This window comes from Chenopodium quinoa, unplaced genomic scaffold (assembly GCF_001683475.1).
Source record: "Chenopodium quinoa cultivar QQ74 unplaced genomic scaffold, ASM168347v1, whole genome shotgun sequence".
In the NCBI taxonomy this organism is placed as follows: Eukaryota; Viridiplantae; Streptophyta; class Magnoliopsida; order Caryophyllales; family Amaranthaceae; genus Chenopodium; species Chenopodium quinoa.
The window spans coordinates 18,655,491-18,682,266 of NW_018742204.1; the positions used below are offsets into that span (position 1 = coordinate 18,655,491).

Below are 26,776 nucleotides of genomic sequence, written 5' to 3' on the forward strand. Positions count from 1 at the left end.
ATTTCATTTTGGCTTAAAAACTAGGTTTTTTCCCAACCAAAAAGCCTTTAACCAAACCATTTTTTTTTAAATAATGATTATTATATATGAAGTTTTTTTTTTTTTTTTTTTTTTTTTTTTTTTTTTTTTGTTGTTGTTGTTGTTGTTGTTGTTGGTGTTTAACCACATATTTTTAATTTTTTTTTGAACCATGGTGTTTAACCACATGAAAAAAGCAAAAGCCAACCAAAAAGCCATTTATTAAACGTAGCTAATATATTCTAGAATCTAGATATATATCTTACAAAGAAAGAGTCCAAGTGTTAAAAGTTCTAGGAGAACTTATTTAAGAGTCCATTTCTTAGTACTAGGAAAGGGTTTTACCCTTTTTAAATAGCTGAGAGTTCACTGAAGAAAATAACTTTATATCTTTTGCAGATATTTGTTGGTTGATTAACTCAATATCACAGTGTATGGTTTCATTGATAGCAATTACGACATCAAATCTTCTTTAATGAAGCATGAGACTGATTCATTGTACTTTATAATTCCTCAGGTGACGCTGCATTCTTTTTGCATTATATATCATTACTGATTCTCATAGAATGCCCAATGTAATCAATTAGAAATTATAAGTAGGATGTTGTCTATTGATAGCCTGGTTTACATGTTGTGGCATTCAAGGACTGCTATTAATTTGGAAATGTTTTATTTGCTAGATAGAACTAAATGAATGTGAAGGGTTCTGCATATTAGCTGGGACACTTGTATGGAGTGACTCTTTCTGGTGTAATTTCAAGCAAGCTCTTCATTCTTATGAGAATTCTCTCTTACAGGTACCTCCTTTTTTATTTTCTCCCTAGTTACGCAGATTTTGGGATTGCCTTTTCATTATTATTATCCAGGTATTTCACATAATCCAAGGTGTTTTGGAGTAAATTACTGTCAGTATATCTGTTCATCTGCTTCAACATTAAATAGCTATGTTTTACTTATTTGGAGTTCCTTCTTCAAGCATTGGCGATTTTTCTATGAACATTAATCTGCCGATTTTTTTTATTCTTATTGATGATTTTCACATTGCATGTCACATGTGTGAATGTATTGCTTGGGTATTGTTGTCAAATCATAATCCTTATAGTTTATCTATCATTTAATTTTTGTGTAAATGCACATGGTGTTGAATTTTCCATGATTCTTTAATTATTAGGTATTTTGAGGCCATGAACTATATATCCGTTTGTGTAATCTATATTTACCAAATGCTGCATTAAAAACTCTCTTTGGGGTACCAAACTGCTATAAATAGGTAAGCCTATAGCAATGTGTCGTCAGTAGAATTAGTAAATGCTTGCATTGGTGGTGTGCTGTGTTCCTTGGTTGAATGTCATAGTCATAGGATCACAATGTCAATTTTCAAGTTTTAAATGCTTGAAAGAAACCTGTCATGGACTCATGGTATTAGTTATACCTAATTAAAATAGGATAAGTACAGTTGATGGGTTCTTGTGTTCCATGTGTGAAGTTGAGACTAAGTGTTCTTTGTGTGAAATATTGGGACTAAGCGTTGAAATTCAACCTTGATGATGATACTCATTAGTAACAAGTTTGAGAAATATTGAGGTTTGTCATGCATATTTCTTTTCACACTAAAGTCTTTAGTGCTCAATTTCGTGTGGCCTGTTATTGAACTGGTTTGTTATATTCATGGAATGATCCACCCTGATCTTATCATCATCTCTCTAATAATCTTGTGCCAAAGAGGGTTGTATTTTTCCTTTTACTTGAATGTCGAAGTATTCTTATTTTGTTAATACATATTCATGTTTTATTGTTCACCATATCCACTGTTGTCTCTATTATATAATACATTTTTTTTCTTCTCTTGATTGCCAATTTTAGGCAATCAATCATTTTCCAGCTATGCTGGAGAACTGCTGTGCAAACATGATGAAGTCGACTGGCAACATCTTTAATATGGTGGAGGATAGAAAGATGAAAATGGTATGATATCAAAACAAGTGCACAACTGGGGTAAATTGAAATGCTAGACAGGTTTAGTATTCTGACATTCTTTTCCCCTATTTTTTAAGGTTTACATGGAAGCCACATTGTTGGGAAGTTACAGTAATGCTGCTAGTATTGTGGAAATGGTATCCCCTTCTTCCTGGTAATGTTAATCATGACACTGCATGTTTTAGTCTAAGCAAGGTTTTGTTGTTCTTTTGATTTTAATTTAAAATCCGATTAATATGATTCAAATATAATGCAGAAAAATATTGCATATGCATGTCAGTTCTGCATCAGGCTTTCCCAGAAGACAGCAGTTTCAAACAGTATGGTATATTACCCTTATTTTAGCTACTGATGCAGTGAGTCATGGTAAAGTTTTCATTCAATATGCTATACTGCTATGAAGTGAATCTATACTGCTGAAACAGTTACGTTGCAAGAAAACTTGATATGGTTTAACGTTATATCCCATGAATTCTGTGAAGGCCATATTATACTAAATAGATATGGTTAACACTATTTTCTGTAACAAACTACTAATGCTACAGCAGAATATTAAGCAAACAATTGAAAAAGATGGAATCATTGAGGGAAGTGAAGTGACTGTTTCATTTAAATGCAAGAACTCTGTTTACAGGGGGTGGCTTGAGGCCACTAATCTCTAGATGGTGACTTTAGGTCACGCCTCTCAACAATATTATCACAATCCACAAACTACTCTTAGCCCATCCCTCACTACCCCTTTTTATATTTACATAACAGCCAGAACAAGCTAACAGACAAAAGTTGGTATAAATTCTTGGTTCATGTATCCAAGCCCATAATTGGGATTAAGATTCTAATATTGTTGTTGTTTGCAAGGATTTGATGCATAATGAACTGATTGATTTTGTTGGAACTAAATATAAATAAAAAGACCTTTGTAGAAGAAAGAAAAATCCAATGAAAAGGAAAGATCCCATGCTTTAAAGTCTCCTTATCCTTTTTAGATTTTTAAGAATCCTTTTCTCTGCTTGAGTTATAGATTTTGCAAATTCTACCATAAGTCATAATAAATTGAATTTCTAAGATTTGTGAGTGATTGTTCCATCATTCAAACATCATCTAGTTTGAAGCCGTGTATCTTGACAACAGTTCATTTTTGAAGTAAATCAGTTCAAACATCATTGCATTCACATTTTAGATGACCTAACAGTAAGCTGCACGTGTTAATGGTTCCCATTCATAACATTTTCTTCTAGCTATTATTAATGTGGTTGAATTCATGTTTTTGATGACCTGACTGGAAGCTGCATGTGTTAAATTATTCTGACTTCATAACATATTTTCCTACCTATTATCAGTGTCATCCTTTGGTTTCCTCTGGTTATCATACCCTGTATATCATCAAACCAGTTGTTTTCAATTTTCATGAAGCTCCCCTGTAGAGGGTTACCTTTGTTATTACAGGATAGACTATATCTCTGCCAGGCCCTTAATTTGAAAAGTATCTATTTGTCAGCTACTTAGATGAACTTTTCCTAACATTGCTGTCTAATACTTCTTATGTTTTTGTCTTGTGGACCTTAAAAAGAGAGATGAAACCCTTGGATTCCTTTGTGAGATAGTCTTTTTTGCCTGTTAGGTCATTACCTTTTCATAGACTCATGATCCTAATCAAGCATTTTAGCCTTTTGCACACAATAAGAAGTTATTTCAAACTGATGATTGTTTTCGACTAAAGAGTAGTTATTTCAGTTGCAGATTTTTCTTTGTAAGCTGAAGCAATAATTTACTGGAATATTAAAAGTCTTTAATAGTCTTTTATGCCTTTTTAATAATCAGTTGGATGATACCAGTGTAACAAGTTCTATCCTGCAAGAGTGTGCCAACATCAATTCTGTCTGGGCATCGCTTATTGTTGAGGAATGTTCTCGACTTGGCTTAACGGTGCGTGGTATCCATCTAAAAGTTTCTGCATGGGTGTGCACTTGCCTGATTTAGTATTATTTTAGTATTTTTGTATAGCTCCAGGATCAAGGTCATCTCCTCTTGCAATTGCAGCATCAGCTCATCCACGTATAACTTGTATTGCATGCTATGATGAGCGATCACTTGCATTCCATGCCGTCGGGTATGCCAGAGGATCTCGGATACCTGCTGTTGTTATTACAACGTCTGGGACTGCAGTTTCAAATCTGTACCCCGCTGTAAGTAGTTCAGAATCATGTCTCTTGTTTTGAGAATCTTTGTATGCACAGTAAGTCACTGTATTGCTACATTGTAATATCACAACTTTTACACTTACAACTTTGTTGATACCTTAAAATATGAAGCATGTACTGAACTTTGTTCCTATAGTATGTTTGACAATTAGTTTTATGGGGGCATGAGGGATGCATAGTGGAAATTAAGCTGGGCTTGAACCTTTCCGAAGCTCTAATTGGCAAATGGTGTTGTCTTTTTAGGTTGTGGAGGCTAGTCAAGATTTTGTACCTCTAGTATTGCTCACCGCTGATCGCCCTACAGAATTGCATGCTGCTGGAGCAAATCAAGCAATAGATCAGGTCTGCAACTAGTAATATGAGGCAAAATGACTTGAAAATGGCATTAACTGTTTTATATGGTTGATATAAGTTTTCATATGGTAGCTCAAAGATGTATAATACTCTTATGTGTCCTTTGATTTAGTCTTATATGAATTAATATTGTCAATTTTGAGATGTGTCGGCCTGTGGAATATGATTGTTTGTTCAAACTTCACCAGTGTTTGTTATATTTTTATAGATTATTAAGCTCAAAGACATTATTTGTTTTGGTTTCTGATGCTTTTAACAGAAACATTTGATCAAAATTTTGGTACCCTACTAAAGATGCATGTGACTTATGCTTGGTAGCATTTTATTTCAGTCAGAATTGCTGTTGATTTTTTTCATCTTATAATGATAAAGAAGATGATGTGATTTATGATAGAGGGTCCAATTAGCTCTTTTGAGTTAATGATTTTCTTTGTGTTCTAACTTGCCTTATGGTTGAGTGGTTTGTCCGAAGCTGATGTTCCTCATCTTTTCTTTTTCCTTCATGATGGTAAGGTCAATCCCCTAGGCATCCCAATAGTCTGATAGATGTTAAAGCAAGGTGGCAGAAGACACAAGTTGTTTCTGTTACTTCCCTTTGGTGGAAATCTCACCTCATAATGACTGCTTCCCTTTTTGTAGAGGGTATGACTTTTAGAGTTTTAGACCTCATTATTCATTTATTCCCATTAAACCACCACAATTGTGTATCAAGGGCATGAATCTTGACATAAATAAACATTATTTACAAATGCACAACTGGTGCAATGCAAAGCTGCATATGCTGTGAATCATGTCCATGACTAGTCCTTTGGGTTTTTCGGTGCTTTTCAGTTTGTAACAGATATGAGGAAATATAGAACATGAAAGACAGTGGGTGGGTAATTAACTATTTTTGTATGTCAGGTTCAGGGTAGGTAAGTTATTTTTTTCGTGAGTGAGTTGAAAATGATGTGTTGGTGTGTAATCACAAGAGTAAGGAGTAAGGACTGAAAGTTGACACTTGAACTTAACATTTGTGCTACATTCCATAGCATGCATTAGCACACTTGTCACCCATTTACATTATATCAAGTTCATTGTTGAGGTATACTATGTCTACATACCCCCAGTCACTGAGTCATGTACATGATTAATTTGAAATTCATTTTCGATGTATGCTATGCTATGTGCCTTCGTTTTATGTGAATTAAGTCAGATGCAATTTGGCTTATGTATATCAGGCGAATTGTTCTTTGTCATTACACCACGTCCAATGGCATGATTTGCTGCTCCCAGCTTCCAGCTCTTTAACATTCAAGAATTATCTAACACATCTTTGCTTATGTTATAGGTGAACCATTTTGGCTCTTATGTGAGATTCTTCTTCAATCTTACGGCACCAACTGATCATATCAAAGCTAGAATGGTTCTCACAACTGTTGATTCTGCTGTCAATTGGGCTACTTGTTCACCATGTGGTCCTGTTCAAATCAACTGCTCTTTTAGGGAACCATTGGATAACAGTCCCCAAATTTGGAGTAGAAGCTGTTTAGACAAGCTGGATGTTTGGATCTCAAGCACTCAACCTTTTACTAAATATATCAAAGTGCAATCGTCTTATGCACAAGCTGCCTCTTATGGCCTAACATCTGAGGTTGAAAGGATGATTAAGAATAGTAAGCATGGGCTATTAGTCGTTGGTGCTATACACCAAGAAGATGAGATTTGGGCAGCTCTTGCATTAGCTCAACATCTTTCATGGCCTGTTGTGGTGGACATCTTGTCAGGCTTACGATTACGAAAGCTATTGACTTCTTACCGTGAATATGAGAAGAACTTTATTTTCATTGACCACTTTGATCACGTGCTGCTCTGTGATGCAGTTAGGCAATGGGCAGAATTAGATGTAATTATTCAGGTAATGCTTCTGTTTGCTTATATGATGTCCTCTGTCTTTGAGAGTTGTTTTATATAGTGGAGAGCTGCACCTATCTCTGCCTCTTATATAATTGCCTCTTTTCTCTCTTTCCTTTCTCCCCAGCAGCAATTCTGTAGACCCTCTCCAGCATTTAAACTCCCTCTAAATTGCATATTGGAGAATACATCCACCCCCATCCCCAAAAAAATGAAGGCTGAGACTTTAGGTAATCTATGGAGTAAATTGTGTAGAATAGAGGTAGAAAATTTTTATTGCTGATATTCAGTCATCATTAGAAATAATGGGACGCTGGAGCTGACCTGTTATTTCTTATGATTAATTCAATCATTATGAAGTAATATAATTTGGAGTGCCATTGTAGATTGCGTTTGTATGTAGCTTTCAGAGTATTGCAACAGACCTTTCACTTTAAATGACTAAAGCTGGTTGCAGCCTTTAGTATGGTGTAACATTACTACACTATTTATATGACTCATGCAGTCATGATTCTTGCTGTCCATTACATTTTAATTACGGTAAATTTCTTTGTTTGCAGGTTGGAAGCAAGATAACAAGTAAAAGGATTTCTCAATTTCTGGAACATTGCTCTCCGTGTTCATATATAATGGTTAACAAGCACCCTTGTCGACATGATCCATCACACATAGTGACGCATCGGATTCAGAGCACAATCTCTCAATTCACTGGGGGTCTGCTGAAAGACACTTTTCCATGTACAAGCAGCAAATGGAGTAGTTTTCTGCAAGTTGCAAATTCGGTGGTAATTTAATGTCTTTAAAATTCGCATTCACAAAATTGCTTTTCTGCTCTCTACTTGAAATCTTGAAACTGAGTTTGGCATTTAGCAAGGCAATGAGTGCTGCTTTTAGGAGTATACTAAGATGACTATTTGACAATATGCAATATCTTGTTGGAAGACAGTTAATTTGTTATACAAAAGATATGGTTGTTTGACTGGATAGGCATGTTGATGTGTTGATCTGTGAACTCTCAAAGGGCTTATTTCTGCTATGGATGCTAGCAGACAAAGATGGAGGAATGGATGTCTCTTATTACATGAGAATTAGCAGAAGTAAAGACAAACAAATAATTTTGTACTACTGATAACATTTATAAAGGCATCACCTACCAGCCTAAAGACATGTAAATGGTGAAATATTCCCTTCCCCCCCCCCCCCCTAACATTTTTTAAATGGACTCTTACTTTAACAGTCCTTTGAATAGTGTTCTATTGTCATTGGGGTACAACTGTACAGGTTAACACTCAGAGCTAGCAAGATTATCTTCATTTCTACCAAACTAATTGTGATGTACTTTTTAATAAAAATGAAGCACTAATTGTGATATACGAAGCATTTTTCTTCACAAGCATGAAGCATGTACACTGGTGTCTTTCTTATATTCTGTGCTGACTAGGATAGACATTTTCTAAAATTTCTTATCCTTGGCCTTGTATTTTCTTATACTCTGATTGGATGCTCTCTTTCAGGTGGCATGGGAGTTATCTTTTCTAATCTGCTCTGAGTACTCTCTGACTGAACCTCATGTTGCACATATAATTTCAGAAGTAGTTGGCTCTGATACTGTTTTATTCATTGGAAATAGCATGGCTATACGTGATGCAGACATGTATTCTCGAGGACTTGTAAGTTGCACCAATCAAACATCTCAGTCAGCATTACTATGTCAAGGGATACACATAGCGGGCAATAGAGGAGCTAGTGGTATTGACGGTTTGCTAAGTACAGCTGCTGGTTTTGCTGTGGGATGCAAGAAAAGGGTAATACATCTTTGTTATACTTAATTTCTATGTATTAGTGTTTATTTTTTATTACTACATGAGACTCGTGTATGATTAGCTTTTTTGAAGTATATACTCCTTCAATTTTATTTTATTTTTTTAAAAATCTTCCTAATTTCCGTTTTGATATGTTCTTTTATCTTCCTACTGTTTCTTTATTCCTTATATCACTCCTTTACCCCATCACATTGTCCACATAAAACTGTATAATAATACCAATGTTTCGAAACAACTTTCTCTTTCCTACCTAAAAAGTTAAAACGGGGACCTAATTTCCACTTACTTATTCGTTTTATATGAATAATAAATGGAAAGATAAAAAAGAACGGAGGGAGTAGGACTTTGAAAAAACATATTGACAAGTACACAACATTTCATGATCAGGTTGAAAACATATTTTGACAAATTTTTGTAGCTAGGTGCATTTTTCTCTACTTTTGATTACTTGTTCTCTTAAACCAGAAGTGTACTTAAGAATTCATATAGTTTTACGACTTTATTCTGCTGACATTGCAGTACTTGTAATGAACCAGCATAATACGGGTTATTCTAAAGAGATGAAAATGGTGATTTTGTATGAACCAGCATAATACAGGTTATTCTAAATAGATGAGATTGGTGATTTTGTTTTAAAGCTGAAATTTCAGAAAATAAAGATTAATGTCAAGTATTCGAGAGACTTTCACTTGACCCTCTTCTAAAGCTAACAAAATAAAAACTCAAACATTTTGGATGGCTTTTCTCTATGCCTACTCTCCCTTATTCTGTTATTCATACTATATTTGATGACTATTGAGTACTGACTGAATAATATTAGACTACCCATAATATGCTGGTTTATTATAGAGCTAAGCTAATAGAGAACCAGCAAATTTAATCCTGTGGTTGTTCGTGGAAGCATTGTCATTGTATCCAATTAATTGATTTGCATGCACAAAAATCTGTATTTTTTGTAGCCCCTAAATTTCTTCTTTAAGATAATTCAAGGTGCAAAATCTTCTTTATGTTATTACTTTTTTGGTTTTATAGAGTATGTTATTGACAATCAATTTCTTGTCAGGCATTGTGTATAATTGGAGATGTTTCTTTTCTTCATGATACAAATGGTTTGGCAATATTGAGTTCAAGGTATTAGTTTTCAAACACTAAAATTTCTTCTCTATGGTACCATACTGCCATTAGCATGGACAATGCAGTCAATTTTATTCTTAGAATTGTTAGAATGTCTGGTAGGCGCGATACAATATGTCAGGAAAAAAAGTTGGGAAAACAAATTCGCTGTGCTAGCTAGCTGTCTGCCAATCAGGAAATACGTATAGGTGGTAGTCAGAATGGGCATCTCACTTATTATAGCCTTAAAGAATTCGTTCTCAAAACGCACAGCATAAATCTTACATATTGCCTGCTATAGATGCTGGAGATTATGTATTAAGCATTCAATATTTTAGCTTATGAACAATATTCCCTGATCTTGAAGCTCCAAAATGGCCCAGATGTAGAAGCAATCTTATAGTGCTCTCCTATTATTCTATTTTTTGTGTCCTAAATCTGTGGCATACCTACATGAGTGTTATTATTTGGTTCTATGATTGTCACAAACTTGTATCTTGTAGGATATCCTGTTTAGAAGGAAAACAGCATGATAATGAGACACTCATGCTTGTTTGTCAAATAAAATGTATTGTTGGGCTCTGCATAATAGATTGCTCTTGAGTCATGACCCGTTCAATATTCTTAGTTCATAAGACTGCATGAATATGGAGGTCTGAAGGATGCAAAAACTTACGTTTGTTGAAGTGCCTGTACTTACTGTACGGGAACTGTACATGAGAACTATGATTCTATATTCCTGATTAGCAAGATTATACTCCTCGTCTCAGTCAGCTTCCTGTTAAATGAACCCACTGTATGCCAAGTTAGAAAAGGTATCATTTTTCACCTCTATAAATGCCCAGTGTCTCTAAAAAATAGTGATTTATCTGACTGAACCGACAGAGGAATAGCATAGCCTGTTCTGCCAAAAAGGGGAAATGTAAGCTACCCCAAAGTCCAAATAATATGGAAGATATTTCCGCAAAACTAGTCTGTTAAAGGCCTAATAAACTTTGGTATAGCCTTGACTATTAATAGGGCGTGGTTGAGACCAGAAAGGTGATGCAGGGCATTATTTTATTTTTTCTTTTTTGTTTGGGTTGTATTTTAAATCCAGTCTGCTAAAGTGCTAATGTATGTCCTGCAAGCTGAGGTCCTATACCAGCCCCACCAAAAAGTCGTGATATTATACTACCGTAACCTTTCTTATTCCTCATCTTTTAGTATTCTCTTCATCTTGGTTTATATCTTGCCGGTGACGGGATTTAAGTTGTAGAATTATTTAGTATTGTTATTGGTGCTAATATTGTAATTTATATTTGGCATATATGCTGACAAGTTGCTGACAATGTTGTCATACTTGAGGATTCCAAAATTTAACAATTTGTTGTTTGCTAACTTGTGCTTGTAGGATGGGGCGGAAGCCTATGACAATACTTGTTATCAACAATCGTGGTGGTGGGATCTTCAGTTTCCTTCCAATTGCAGAAAAAATTGACTCTGAAATATTGGGGAAGTATTTCTATTATAATCATCACATTTCAGTCAACGAGCTATGTGCTGCACACGGGTAATGGTAGTTCTATATCCTTTATAATTTCCTTCAATCTAGGACTTCCATTTTTTTTTTCCCAATGATGCTATAGTGGAAGGTCAATAATCTCATTTGTTTCTTACATCTTTATCATCTCTTGAATATTGGAAATTTCTACGATAGATGTCTAATTGAAAGCCTTGTTGTTCAGAGTAAACTGAATGCTGGGAATTCATTATATTCTGATCATTAATTGTGTGTATTAGAGTAATGTGACTATTTGGATGTATGCTAACCTGTACTTTCGTTTTAGAGTTACAATTGCTTGCTTCATATTTGACTATTCCTCTCTTTTTAGGTTTTATTTTATATTTTGACTGTATGATTCACAAGACTGGTGGAATTGCAGTGTAAAGCATCTGCTGGCAGAGACAAAACTGGAACTTCATGAAGCTTTATTAACATCCCAACAGGATGATGCTGATTGTGTCATAGAAGTTTCAGGCGCGATCAACACTAATGCATCATTTCATAGGTTATTTTCATGCATCTCATTCTGTGTTTAACTGATTGCCTTTCATTGAAGCAAAAGTTATTTGACAATCACCTCTTTCTTATAGTCTCTTGCAAAATTATGCTGCCCAAGCGGTGTCTCATGCTTTCACGACTCTATCACAATTTTCTCCTCCAGAATCTTCTGCAAATGATTTCTTATTTAAAGTTGCCAAATTGGAGTACTCGTTGTATGGGTGAGTTTATACTTATCATTGTAAGGGTTTTCACACTGTGTATATTTTCAGTAAGTGATTTAGATGTAAATCTCATCTATGGTTGCAGAGTCAGCCTTGCTGCTCCATCAACTTCAGCTGACAGAACTCTGTCAAATTATGTTAGACAAGGCTTCATTTTAGCTTTGACTCTTGATGATGGAAGTACTGGGTTTGGTGAGGTGAGCTATATGATTGTACTTGATTTATATATGGTGATCCATTGTTTTCCAAGTGATAGAATTGAAAGTTGTGTTCTTCAGAATATGCAAGCCATGGGTAAATCATAAAATAAGTCTAATAGATTTTAGTAACAGATTGCACCTCTTGAAATTCATGAAGAAAATTTGCAAGATGTGGAAGAACAGCTGCGCTTCCTTCTCCATGTTCTAAAAGGAGCTACTATTAGCTATCAACTTCCCCTGTTGAGAGAGGCTTTTTCTGTGTGGATATGGAGAGTAATTGGAGTTCCGGTAAGATATCCAGTAAGCATTTTTTGCGGAATAAGTGGCACCATTCCTGTGTGCTGTCAACCTTCCCTTCATACCTTACTGTATTGTTTCTTTGTGATCTTTTTCTGCAGCCAGGATCTCTATTCCCAAGTGTTCGATGTGGCCTAGAGATGGCAACTTTGAATGCTATAGCTGCAAGACAAAAGTGCACTTTGCTTGGTGTACTCTGGCCTCAACCAGTTCAAATCAATGTCAAAAACCAGCAGCCAGCAAGCATTGATATCTGTGCCCTTGTTGATGCTGAAGGGAGTCCATATGAAGTTGCAAGTACTGTATCTGCTCTTGTTGAAGAAGGGTTTCGTGCTATTAAAGTAAAGGTAATACTTGTAATACAATGAAATTTAGATTTTTGTTCCTAATTTTTGAGTGACAATTAAATGAGTTTGATGGTATTTGGGTGCCTTAAAACTTAAGAGAGACAGTTTTGATGCAAATATTGTTTGGAGGAGTTTTTGATAATTTTGAAGGAGTGAAACATCAAATAAAATAAGTGTTTTGTTTCTCGTAATTTCTTTTATTCCTACCTATGTTGGCTCTAAGCTGTGACTTGCAGATTGAACTGCATTTTCTAAATCCTGCTATAAGACTGCTGTGTATTCTCACAGGTAGGTCGCAGAGATGATCCAAGGGAAGATGGTGCAGTGATTAAGGAAATAAGAAGAAAGATTGGTGCTGAGATTGAACTTCGTGTGGATGCTAACCGTAAATGGACCTATGAAAAGGCTATCATATTTGGATCTCTTGTCAAGGATTGTGGCTTACAATATATAGAGGTATGCCTCATAGGTTTCTACTTCTGTTTCTTGTTATAAAAAAAATTGATGCTTGTTTATGGGTTATTTCAAGCACTGTGTTTTCCAGTGTCTCTTCCATAAAGCATAAATTTTTATATTTTTTATATGCTGAAAGGTGGAAGAGACATTTTTTTTTTGTTGCTTGATTAACCTATAATCTTTCTCAACTGATATCTTTTCTGGCCCAGCCCAATATAGCATTCCATTTCTGAAAGTTCAGCTTGTCTAACTTTTCCAAATTCCAATACGCTTCTTTGACCATTAATGTCTTCAATTATTTATCTGTAGAAACTGTTGGAATATTTGCTTCAAATTGTTAGTGGTTAGTTAACTCCTAATGTTAGTGGAATCATAACAGTAGTGGGTTAGTTTAGTGGGGGTTAATGTTAGCATGATCAATGATCATGGGATTATGTTCCTTATTTTTAGTTATATTTTGCACTATATATATATGTTGCAATGTAGTACAATTTTAAAATGGATTGAATACAACTTTTATTATTCTTTCCCTTCTCTCATCTCTATTTTATTATTTTCAACAGAAACTAGAAACTATGAGAAGTTCAAATTTTGATAATTACATTCACATGACTCTAACAAGATCCTACATGCTATTTTTTTTTTCCTTGTATATCAATCATACACTACGGTCAAATTTTATTTTGACCACATGAAAAGTAAGTGTGTATAACTTTTAGGAACGGAGGAAGTCTAATGTTTTAAAATTGAAGATCAAGAAACTTTATTGCACTTAACTTGATTGTGATTTTGGTTGGATGATATGAACATAGATTTCTACATTGTAGTTATAGAACTAAAACACTTTGGTCAAGTTAAGTCTACCCTGGGTTGGAATTTATTGTTGTTTAACATTATACCTTCATTGTTTTTCAGGAACCTGTACAGTGTGAAGAAGATATTTTGAGGTTCTGTGAAGATACTGGCTTGCCTGTTGCATTAGATGAAACAATTGACAATATTTAAGGAAATCTATCTGATTCTTTGGCCAGATTCACGCATCCAGGAGTGGTGGCTCTTGTACGTTCAGGCAAATTGTACTAATTTCTTGTTTGCATTACTTTACAAACTTGCTTGTGATTTAGTGGTTGTTTCCTCTCTACTAAATTATCAGCATATTTATCTTTATAATACCTAGCTTCTTATAGGAAAATTTTAAGCTCAATAGAACACCATTTTTTGTTAGATCTAGGGACATGAATTTTCATATCTTTGTCGGTATCATGTTTGTGGTTAAATGGCAGTGGTTCTTGATAATTGATACAGGATTCTTGATTTGTCTCTGTATCTTGGCCCCGAAATTTTCCCTTTCCCTTGCTCTTTGTACATTTTGGGCATTATTCTACTTGTATGATTCTACTTGTAGCTTAGTTGTTTTCTTTCTCCTTGTCCGAAAATAAAGAAGCGTTAAAGTTTACAATAATGAGTTTTTGCTTTTAGCATGTAAGAGATGTTACTGAACACACTGATATGATTGTTCTTTACTATCAATTCTCTACTAAGATTGCTGTTTTTCTTCTGTTAGGTGATTAAGCCAAGTGTTGTTGGCGGGTTTGAAAACGCAGCAGTAATTGCACGGTGGGCTCATATTAAGGGAAAATTGGCTGTTGTGAGTGCAACCTTTGAAACTAGTCTCGGATTGTCTTCCTATGTTCAGTTTGCATATTATCTTGAGATGAGAAGTTCAGAAATATCCCAAGCAGTAGATAAGAAACCGAGAATATGTGTAGCTCATGGTCTTGGAACATACAAATGGCTGAAAGAAGATTTAACGCTTGATCCACTTGTTATTTGCCGACAGCCAAAGAGTAGACTTGTAGGAGCATCTATCGACGATGCTGATCGTGTCCTCTGCAATTTTCAAGTTAACTGCAATGCTATCTCAAGAAGTTCTGTTGAAGATAGCATATCTACTTATCATCTTGGCGTGAAAGTAGATGATTGTTCTTATGTGATTAAGGTGCAAGAGATGGGAGAAAGGAGAGATGTATGTACTGGTTTTATGTTCTCTTAATTTCTAGAGATGTACTTGGTGCCTTTTCTTGCATCTGGTTGTACTTTTGTTCTGATTTTCTGATCTTCAAATTTAGTGCATAGTAGTCGCAAATTATGCTACTCATCATTTTCCTCTCAGGAAATCTAACCGTTGTTTTCAAATTTTCAAATCCATACTCAATGTACAACCATTCTCTCTGACATAATTAAGATTTCGTGCAGGGAAATACACTTCTATTTCTTCATGGTTTCCTGGGAACTGGTGAAGACTGGACCCCAATCATGACAGCCCTTTCAGGATCTGCAAAATGCCTGTCTGTTGATCTTCCTGGCCATGGAAGCTCAAAATTACAATCACTTGATGGTAGTGGCAATCCAACTGAAGGGCAAAGTTTATCAATTGAAGTAATTGCTGCAGTGTTGAGCCAGTTGATAAATAAAATTAGCACAGGGAAAGTCACTCTTATTGGGTACTCTATGGGAGCCAGGATAGCATTGTACATGGCATTGAGATTCAGCGGCCAGGTATCACCATAGATGTTATTTGTAATCATACAGATATGTTTATTTTTCTTGGCAACAAGTAACAAATATTTTTGTAGATTGATGGAGCTGTAATGATTTCTGGAAGTCCTGGTTTAAGAGATGAAATCGAGAGAAGGATTCGTGCTGCAAAAGATGATTCTCACGCACAGTCAATTATCTCCTTTGGTTTGGTGCCTTTTCTGGAAAATTGGTACAGCAGTGATTTGTGGAATAGGTAATCTACTGCTCTCTTTATGGATTCCGAACTTAGGATCTGTTCTCATTATCCTACTGTACAAAGGGTGCTGCTAATAGCAACTCCAGGATTTCTTACATAGTTTGCTTTACAGTTTCAGGGAACACCCAAGTTATGATAAGATTGTAGCAAGTCGCTTGGAGCATCATGATATTCATGGTCTAGCAAAAGCTTTGTCTGGTTTGAGTATTGGAAGGCAGATGTAAGCTTTTACTCTTCTATGAGCCTGCCACCCCTTCCCCCTCTCATGGCCACTATATGCATCTTTTATTTTTTATTTTTTTTTTGTGTGTTGTTTCATGGTCTTTCAAACTCTCTACTATAAACCCTATTAAGTTATTAGATGTCTTTAGAGCCTTTCTATTCGTGTTTGTTTAATTTTCCGTGTTTCATTGAAAAATATAATGACCTCTTAAAAGGTTCGGAGCTAACTGTTGTCATATGATCAAACTGTCTTGTAAGAAAAACCCACAAGACAGCAAGTATTATTGCTTAGATATTTTGCTGTTGAATATAAAGTTTAGTTAATCCATTTTCCGCTTTATTTATAAAAAAAAATAGAAATAAAACTGTCCTTTGATCTTTCAAAGGACTTGCTAAGTTTATAAGCACTGACATATACGGTATACATGTACGAAGTTTTAGTGTTTGTCTGTAAAAGCACTTGCCTTTTTCGTTGAATAGAAGCACATAGCACCTATCTTGTATGAATTAATTAGTCTGTCTTTTGCATCTATGTTTTCATTTGTAAACTGCATACTACTATGGCTTCCAAAGTAGATGCCAGAGTTTCTACATGTAGGGCCTGTTCTCTATGTTACTTGGACTTGGATGAAGTATCAAATTAGACACGGGTGTCCAAGTATCGGAATCGCCCATTTTCTTGAAAAAAGTGTTGTTTTTAGTTAAAAATGAAGTGTCCAAGTGTCGGTGTCGGTGTCCGACACGAGTCGTGTCGACACGGACACGTGAGGTAAATGAAAGAGTCCGAGTAACATAGCCTGTTCTCATACAATTATTTTCAGTTCAGTTCAGCTCAGCTCTAATAAGTACAGTTCAGTTCAGCTCCTAATTTCCTTCTCTTAGAAAATATTCATTTCAGTTCAGTTCAGTTCAATTCAGTTCAATATAGTTTAGTCAATGAGAACAGGTCCTTAGTGGGCATAAAGCCATACATGTTAGCTGCACTTTCAAATGGTTTCAAATTCTTACCACTATTGTTACCACATTGTTGAGCAAGAAGCCTATAGCTCCGGTGGAGCTAAGCTTCAGTTCCCATGGTAGTGACCCGGGTTCGAGGCTCATATCCCCCCTCCCCTGTGGGTAATACCCCTTTGATATTCCTGTGATAGGAAATTAAGGTGGGGCCCACCCCTTTCCCCAAAAAAAAAAAAAAAAAAAAGAAAAAAAATGTTACCACATTGCTTGAACATTACCTTCATTTGTTAACAGGCCACTCTGGGAAGACTTGAAACACTGCAAAATACCTCTTATGTTTGTTGTTGGAGAAAAAGATGAGAAATTCAAGAGTATCAGTCAGAATATCAGCCGTGTAATGGGTCAGACAACAATTTATGAAGCAGTTGAAGTTCCTGATTGTGGACATGCTGTTCACTTGGAAAATCCTCTAGCTCTTGTTAGACTACTGAGACAATTTTTGACAAAAACAAGCTAGCAAGGAACATTGAAATCTGCTGTCAACTTATAAGTAAGCTCATTCTAGCCATCTAATTATTTGCCCGCATCCCAATCCATCCATGTGAAGGTGCTCCATAAAGATCTCTCAAAATAACATGCTAATAAAATAAAAGGACAGGTTGAATTTTGGAATTGCTATCTGAATTAACTCCTGTAGTACAACTACAGTTTGATTATAGCTGTCTCAGTAAACTGTGATGAGCAATCCTTAATACAATCTGCTTTGGGCAGAGACCTTTTCTGGGTATGCCATGATGTTTTTAGCTCGACAATCCCGAATAGGGAGGGAAACTACAGTTCTTGTTGGGTGTGCTCACTTTAGCCAACTGAGAAATGTACTCTGAAATACTGTACTTTTAGTATATTTGTATTGGTAATGTTTAAATGTAAGTGAATTCTTGTATTATTACAAGGCTGATATGGACTATGGAACAGAATATGGAAAAATACATTTTGTTCAGTTGCAGCTTGTACAAGAATAGGAATAGGGTACATAACCAAACAACAATTTTAATTTCATATGGGTCATCCTCAAGTACATTAACAGCAAAACTGAATAGAAGTACAAATCATTTACAGTAATTGTTCCGTTGTTAGTTAGTCATCCACTGCTGCGCCATGCGCTCTAGTGTCCTCAATTGGCAATAATATCATCCATCCATGGTCGTATAGCCAGTAAGAGTCTAGAGTCGGATCATTACAACAAATGTTTTACAAATTTTATACTTGCATGACTGGTTGTGTACAATCAGGATCAACTGGGTAAAAGGCATTTTCATCCAAAGTAAGGCCTTGTTTAGTTCACCTTATTTTTTACTTATTTCAGAAAAAATAAGTTCAGATCAGATCAGAAAAAATAAGTTCAAATCAGATCAGATCAGGAAAAATAAGTTCAGCTCAGATCAGAAAAAATAAGTTCAGATCAGATCATATCAGAAAAAATAAGTTCAGATCAGATAAGTTCAAATTAAATACAAATTATTATTATTATTATTATTATTATTATTATTATTATTATTACTACTACTATTATTATTACTATTATTATTATTATTATTATTATTGGTCAAACAATAAACGATAATAATTAAATTTTCATTATAAGCTCCAAATCATAAACGTTTACAAATATAATTTCCATCATAAGAAGTTCCAAATTTCCTTCGCTATATTAAGTTGTACTTCGTTCATTACTGCCTTATGATTCTCGTTAAACAAATCATAATATGCTCTTGGTTCGATTTCTATACCACTATCAATGGGTATATCCAACTCATGTAATCGAATAAAATTGTGAAGTGTGAATGCAGCAACTATAATCGTCAATTGATGTTTAGTGTCCATATTTGGCATCATTGTGAGTATTTTCCATTGAGATTTAAATTGTCCAAAACATCTCAAATAATTCCAATGATTTGTTACTAGTTTGATATTGAATTGCTTTCCACATTTTACGATCAAAGTACTCACTATTCTATCCCAATTAAGCTTTAAATATCCAAATTCTTTCATCTCCAAGCATATGTCCAACTATATCTCCGTACATTCTTCAGACCATGCTACCCTACTAGCCATTACACTATGATAAAGAGCACTTTGGAATCAATATTTCATGCATAAGTTATAGACATTAATGTTGAATTGGCACCAGGATTATAATCAAAAGGATTCTTTTGAAATAAATGAACTGAAGATAAAATATTAATTGTGCTTTACATTTTCATCGATATTACTTGCATTAGGTCAAATGTAAAATTCATGAAATCAAATAAATGTATATTTTCCTACATTATCAAAAAAACAGTGGGCAAATGATAAAATTAATGACATAGAGTGTTGAAATATTTACCTGTGATGGAGATAAAAGACAAACAACCTATTGAACAAATGAATAGAAAAATATTTTAGGAGATTGATTTAGAGTGTGAAAATTATGACACTAAGATGTTGTTTTATATAGGAAAATAGAGGTGTTACCCATAGTTGTTCGGAATATTGAAATATGAAATGATAATTTTCAATTCAATTTAGTCAACCATTTTACATTACCAAAAAATTTGTAAAAATCCCTATAAAGCTATGACAAATTTAATCTGCAATTTAGGTTTTTTAGGATCCCATTTTAATACTTTCTTATAAACAAATTCATTTATGATGTTGGATATTGTAAATAATAAAATTATCAAATATTACAAGTATATTACCTTATACTATCTGATAATATTAATACTTTTAGGTTTTTTTTTAAAATATTTGTAAGGGATCTAAAATATTTTATAATAATAATAATAATTTTCCTAACAATAATAATAATAATAATAATAATAATAATAATAATAATAATAATAATAATAATAAAAATAAAAAAACATTAATATGTTTAAAAAAATTAATATTGACTAAAAAAAAGTAGAATATTGAAATAATTAAAATAAGTTTATATCAGAAAAGATAAGTTCAGATCAGATCAGATCATAAAAGATAAGTTCAGATCAGATCAGATCAGAAAAAATAAGTTCAGTTCAGATCAGATCAGAAAAAATAAGTTCAGATCAGATCAGATCAGAAAATATAAGTTCAGATCAGATCAGATAAGATAAGATAAGATAAGATAAGATCAGATCAGCTAAAATCAGGTGAACTAAACAGGGCCTAAGACAAGGATGTGAAAATTGATAAAGCCAAGCCTCCACCATCATATTTACGGCAAAGCCTCGTATGTTGTAGTATAAGCTTTGCAACAATACATGTCTTCAAAAAATTAGATATTTAGAGTAAAGTGTTCAATACACTACTAATACGGTTAAGAAACCTCCTTGAACTTGTGAAGCGGATTTTCTCTATAAGTGATGGGTAGCCGAGCAAGCTGGAACTTGGAGAGAGTTAATGGGTGGCTCCTCTCATAGTGATTGTTTTGAAAGGAAAGAGAGTGGCAAAAAATGCAAGTTTATTATTTTTATTATTATTATTTTTTTTAATGGGAAGTTTATTATGTTGATTACAAAACTGTAAATAAAACAATTTTTCATTAAATACGGTAAAAATTCTAAAATACGTCCGGTGTACGATTATGGTACCTTGATTATACCAAATTAAAGTTGATTATACCAACTTTCCTAGGGTTGGATTAATAGATCGAATACCAAACAATGGTTTTAAGAATCTTTCTTCAATTAAATCAATTGACACAAATTAAGATTGGTTATCTTAAGCAGTGGATCCAGATCCCTTTTTGGGTCTTCAAATTTTGGACCTATTGGGTCCGGGTCCTGATGAAAAAACGGATCTGGATTCGGGTTTGGCCCCTAGACTCGAACCCAAATTCGTTTACCCGTTTTAATTTTCCTATTAGAAAAAATTAAAATTGTTTGTTTCTTTATTAAAAATGTTGATGATGTTTATAAAAATAAAAAAAAAAAGTTGATGATGTTAGTAGAGATAAAAATTAGCCCTTTAAAGATATGTATTTTGGATGCTTATATCGGATACATCATCGTTGTTTTTTCACTTGCTCATTTGTAACATCCTACTTTTTTCGTTGTTTATAATTTTTATTTTAAAATATAAGTGTATATGTTGGTTATTTACTTTAGTTGTATAACTTTAATTTAGGTTGAATTTAATAACCCGATAAAAGTTTGAAATGCATTTTTTGATCCAAACATTACATTATTGCAAAAAATTAGGCAAGGTATATTGGACCCGTTTTGGACTGGACCCGTTAGACCCGTCAGATTTGGATCCGGGTCTCCATTTTCCAGACCCGACGGATCCGGGTCGAATCTGGATCCTAGTTACAAAAGGGGTCTGGATCCGGGTCTATCCGGACCCGGTCCAAATCCGACCCGTTGTCATCCCTACATGTGATAAACAACTAAGGAAGAATCTGATCTGGTATGGTCTGGTCAAATCTGATTTAACCAAACTTTGACTTTATGTGTACGATAATCTATAAAGAAACAAATATATTACGTGAGGTATTGTTAGATTCGTAATAATATGTATTTTATTAATATATAATTTTTATAACATTGTTTATTAACAAATTAAAGATACTCCGGTATTTAGCGATAAAACCCGCACATAAATTAATAGTGTATCTAAACTTAACTTTTTCTAATCTAATCTGAACTTATTTTTTATGAAATAAGTAAACATAAGGGCATAAATATGATCTTAAGCACTAATAGTAGTACTAATGTTATGAAGTATCTTGCTATCCCATATATTTGGAGAAATCTGAACCTCTCAAAAGATCAAAAACCATGGCAGTGAGTCTATCTCCTACCCAAGTCTCAGCAAAACACTCCTACACCACCACCATCACCATCACCACCCAAAATAATCGAACTTTCCATCAAATTTACAACAATTCTATAAACCCCAGAAAACACAGAATACACCCAACTTCAAATCATTCAAATGGAAGAACCAATTTCTCAGTAATTCGAGCATATATTGAAAACACCAACCCAATTTCTAGCTTTGCAAACAAAGTTATTGGTTCATTACCCATTGTTGGTCTCATTGCTAGAATTGTTAATGATGAAGGTGGTCTTGCTGGGGATATCATTGATTTTGCTGAATTTCGAAGAAGAGTTGGTAATAAGTGTTCTGTTAATGATTCTAGAGCTTTCTATGAGTTCCAAGAACGTCGCGGCAGGGTAATTTCTTATTCCTTCTATTACTCTCTTTGTCCGGAATTAATTTTTTAGTAGGGTGCGATAGTGTAATTTCAACTAGTGATATAATACGATGTTGTGTCACATGAACTAGTAAACCCATAGTGTAATTTGAACTAGTGATATAATAGGATGTTGTGTCACATGAACTAGCATATTGATTATATAGGGTGTTGATAGTGTAATTTGAACTAGTAATTAACAGGGTGCCGATAGTGTAATTTGAACTATCATATTGATTATATAGGTTGTTGATAGTGTAATTTGAACTAGTAATGACGTGACCACTAACTCCGGATAAAAGTTGTACTTAAACATTGTTATTGTTGAATGTTTGGTGATTATGGTTATTAATTTTTACATTTCAATGTCATTTGATGTTATGTATGTAGTTATATATGTAATTTTGGGTGGTAATTGTGGTTTGGTTTGGATAGACAGGGGAACCATTATACGTTCTACTGTGCTGTTGGTTAGCAGCAATTGGTGCAGGTCTACTTAAATCTGAAGAAATTCTGGAGGGAGTTGCACGCCTTCGTCTTTCGAATGATATTGAGTTTGAAGAGCAGACTTTTATTGATAAGATGACTGAAGCAAAAGAGGCAAGTCAATATCATTATCTTTTGTTTTCTATGTGTTCAATATCAACTATTCCGTTTGTCCGTAATCAATAGTCACATTCATATATATACTAGTTTAGGAAGTCCGAAAAACATAATGAAGTTGTTCCCTTTCATGATATTGTAATTGTAAGTGTTTATAATTATGTCTCCCAACATTGCACAAGTTGAATTAGATGATGGGGTGAAGATGGAAATGAGTCAGAACTCAACTGTAGTAATTAGTAAAGGGTCCTTGATAATTTATACCCATTATCAGGCCTTATCCTTAATGTTGATAAGTTGAGACTCGGTGAATTAAACAGTGCTTAAATTCACTATGACACAAACATCATTTGGCCTTGTTTCTTGACATACAATGAATCAATGTTATGAAAGTTTGTTTCTTTAGATTTCCAACAACAATTTTGCTTTTAGTCACTCACAGTTGATGAACTGTACTTTTATACAATATGTGTCATAAAATAGATGACATTTGGCATGTGATGGATGGAGGATGATGTACACGGATGAATGTTGATATCTTTGTTTAGTAAATTATAGTCATATGACTCTTATCATTGTTGGTGATGGATACCAGCAAGCTCTGTATGGGTGAGTCTTGTTTGCAGCTTTGTACCATTGCCAATACGTGCTTAACTATACCCTCAAACTCATCAAACTTGTCTAGCTGCTATACTTCATGTTTAGAATAAGAAAATTTGGAGGGACAGGGAGGGAAGGGAAAGCAAGAACTACATTTCCCTTATTAGGATGGGATATAGGGCAAGAGAAGGATAAGGAAATGGAGGGATCCACTATCCTTCTCCGTTTCATATCATAGGTGTCTAGCCTTGTTTATGATACCCGAAATACTTACCAAACTTGTGTAGTTGCCCTGCTTTTTCACTGCTAGACCACAGTGATCAGCATGAATACAAAACAATGGAAAGTAAAATTTTTAATTGCAATATGAAAAGAGGAAACTGAGTCTTTTGTGATTAACAAGTTGCAATCCATGTCATTTTCATGCATGTTGATATAACAGTTCATCTTTAAGTCTACTTGAGGGGTGATGGAATCCAATTGTTGATTATCAGTTTGTAATTCATTCAATGTTAGCGGAACTTGCTAAGATGTACTTCCTAAGCTATTCTTTCATGGGGAAACCTGAATGAGCTAAATCATTAGCTTAGCCGAATTTGTAGAAATTTTTCAGATTCTAGCCCAACTTCAAGATTAGTACTATGCCTTTAGGAAGTTGAAAATTCACTTCATTTGTAGACCATATGACCATGTGATAAAGTATGTGCCTGCTGCATATAATGTATTCGTGCCAATGACATTGTGGGAGTGATTACTGCAGAGAAGAGCTAAACTGAATGCTGCAGCTCCTACAATCCCAATGGAATTAAGAGCTGAAAAAGCGCTTGATGCTATATATGTTTGTTGCTTTGGGAAGGACTTGATAGAAGAAGAAGATGAAAGGTTATTAATTACTATTCTTAGAGCTGTCTTTCCCAGTGTTCAACAACCGGAGATTGAAAGAATTGTCAAAGATAAAGCCAGAAAAGTAGCCGAAGGTGGTGAAGAGGGAGAATTTCCTGAAGAACCTAAACCGTTGTCCAAAGAAGCTATACAATTACAGATGAAGGATCTCCAATTCCTGAAGCAGAACAGCAACGAAGGCACTTGAACAGAACAGTGAGTAATCTTTCCTCCTACTCTCTTTGATGCCAATGATAGTCTGAATTAGAGCTGATTTGTAAACACTTTCGGGGAGAATTATGTAATGAGTTGACAGATTAAATGGAAAGGGTTGAAAATGAGATAAATGGCTATATAAATCAATTGTGAACATATTTAGCCTGTTATCTTTTGAATCCTTTTCTGGCCTGATGATTCCATTTCTTAATCAGATATTCAGAATCCTATAGCCTGTTTGATTCTTTGGCACAGATGAAACATAGGGTATTGAGTATTGACTGCTCGGCTGAGAAACGTATGGAAGATATGAACTTGTATAGATTCGCGGACAGGGTCAACTGCATTACTAGAATAAAGGTGTGATACTGATACATGATCAATATACACTCCTGTTATAGTTTAAAGTTCAAGAACTCAAGTCCTTAAATTAGTCCCCTTTACGCAAGGTGTTGTCAAAAAAGTTTGAAACGAGCTCACGAGCATGAGATTACTGGGATGTTGGATAAATTTGAAGGTTATAATTGGATAATACAGAAGGGTTTTATGCAACCAAAAATGTAATGGATATATCAAGATGTAAGAAGTGTTTGATGATAAAATATTGAGGTATATTTATCCGAAGTATATAACAATTAGTCTTTTGCAATTGCCAGGTTTACAAGATGAATATTGCAGAATTCATCTTCATTGTACAAGAAAGCATAAACTATAATTAAATAAACTATATAATTAAACTTTATCTATAATCAATTCTTCCAAATAAAATAGTCTAGATGGGGTTAAATTACCTTAGTTCGTTATATTCTTTATACTTTTTGTTTGTTCTTTGATTTAACAATAATAATTCCTCTATAAAAATACACTTCTAAAGGGACATATCACAAATATATGATTATATGTGACAGAATTGAAGTTTCCTGTCTACATTACTAGTACTGGTTGTACAAACTAACTCTTGAAATTGATATCATTTTCATTAATAAACTTTGTCATGTCCTAGTGTCCTACGAGTAGTAAGTATGTTTTGGAGTTTTAGGGGACTACTTCTTGGATTGTAAACGAATCAGTATTGCACATGGGTCTTCATCAGTAATCATATATACTACCTCCGTTACATATTATTTGCAACGATTTGACATAAAGTAGAGAGGAAAAATGTCTAATCGTTGCACATAATATGTAACGGAGATAGTATATATGATTACTGATGAAGACCCATGTGCAATACTGATTCGTTTACAATCCAAGCAGCAGTCCACTAAAACTCCGAAACATACTTACTACTCGTAGGACACTAGGACATGACAAAGTTTATTAATGAAAATGATATCAATTTCAAGAGTTAGTTTTGTACAACCAGTACTAGTAATGTAGACAGGAAACTTCAATTCTGTCACATATATGATTACTGATGAAGACCCATGGAATAATATACATTTAAATTTTAAACAGTACTAATCAAAATTATTTTTTGGAATTTTATTAAAATTTTAATCAAAATACTTCATCAAATTCCAAAAACAAAAAAAAAAAATCCCTCAAAATACCAAAATAATGAATAAATAAAATTCAATCTATACTTTCTGTGAAAAAAAAATAATCTGATCATTCCAACTATTATTTAGATTAATATTATAAAACATTTGATGGGTTTCAAACACTTGACCTTGAGGATACAAGATCTAACTCTTTACCATCTTAGCTAATAATAATTCATGTCATCTATACAAATAAATATAATTATAAATGACGCGCACCAATTAAAAAGAAAACGAGATAAGCAGTTTGAAAAAAAATTAAGAGGAATAAAAACAACATTTCTCGAACAATAGAGTATTAAAAATTGCTTTCTATACTTTTTTTAATTAGTAACATTATGCTTAACATCTATGTATAACATACATAATAAATGATAATATATTTCATAAAGAAATAATTTAATCAAAGTGGTAACCCGATGCAACGCCCGGACCGCACACTAGATATTATTATTATTATTATTATTATTATATTTATTATTTTATATTTTAAAAGGCGTTCCTAACAGTGGCGGAACCAAGGGCTGGGGTGGGCCTTGGCCTTTCCCTTGGTTGAGATTATATATTAAATGTTGCAAATTGTTATTATGGTTCTACTTAGCTCAGTTTGTTTTAGTTAGTAATGAGATTTATTCCCCACCCTAAGTTCGAATTCTACTCCCTACACTTTCATTTTTTATTTTACTTTGCACTTTTTCACTTTTATTTTATTTTACTTTGCAATACTAACTTGTACCAATTATACTATTTATTATATAAAGGTTATACTACTAGTCTACTACTCCAAGCA

The 26,776-nt window shown here is 34.0% G+C and overlaps 2 protein-coding genes across 5 annotated transcripts; both read left to right on the forward strand.

Annotated features, from left to right (window-relative positions):
* The first annotated feature begins 442 nt into the window (after positions 1–442).
* Positions 443–18,042, forward strand: LOC110721096 (protein PHYLLO, chloroplastic). Its single transcript, XM_021900224.1, is given in 25 exon segments — positions 443–535; positions 703–815; positions 1,882–1,983; positions 2,073–2,132; positions 2,252–2,320; positions 3,817–3,921; positions 3,987–4,181; positions 4,440–4,538; positions 5,881–6,447; positions 7,004–7,228; positions 7,958–8,248; positions 9,330–9,397; positions 10,773–10,931; positions 11,305–11,430; positions 11,516–11,644; positions 11,733–11,844; positions 11,980–12,135; positions 12,246–12,491; positions 12,780–12,947; positions 13,863–14,006; positions 14,512–14,973; positions 15,204–15,506; positions 15,584–15,741; positions 15,857–15,964; positions 17,215–18,042. Coding segments are annotated over 23 exon segments (4,254 nt in total). The 5' UTR covers positions 443–535; positions 703–815; positions 1,882–1,902; the 3' UTR covers positions 17,438–18,042.
* Positions 18,043–21,655: 3,613 nt separating this feature from the next.
* Positions 21,656–25,072, forward strand: LOC110721104 (photosystem I assembly factor PSA3, chloroplastic-like). Of its 4 annotated transcripts, none has more exons than XM_021900243.1 (4): positions 21,656–22,124; positions 22,580–22,744; positions 24,108–24,445; positions 24,679–25,072. In XM_021900243.1, the coding sequence occupies exons 1-3, from the start codon at positions 21,726–21,728 to the stop codon at positions 24,435–24,437; spliced, it is 894 nt and encodes a 297-aa protein (XP_021755935.1). In that variant the 5' UTR covers positions 21,656–21,725; the 3' UTR covers positions 24,438–24,445; positions 24,679–25,072. The 4 variants fall into 4 exon arrangements, with proteins under 4 accessions (XP_021755935.1, XP_021755930.1, XP_021755941.1 ...); XM_021900238.1 differs by having other exon boundaries at positions 21,657–22,124; positions 24,661–25,072; XM_021900249.1 differs by having other exon boundaries at positions 21,657–22,124; positions 24,701–25,072.
* The last annotated feature ends 1,704 nt before the right edge of the window (positions 25,073–26,776 follow it).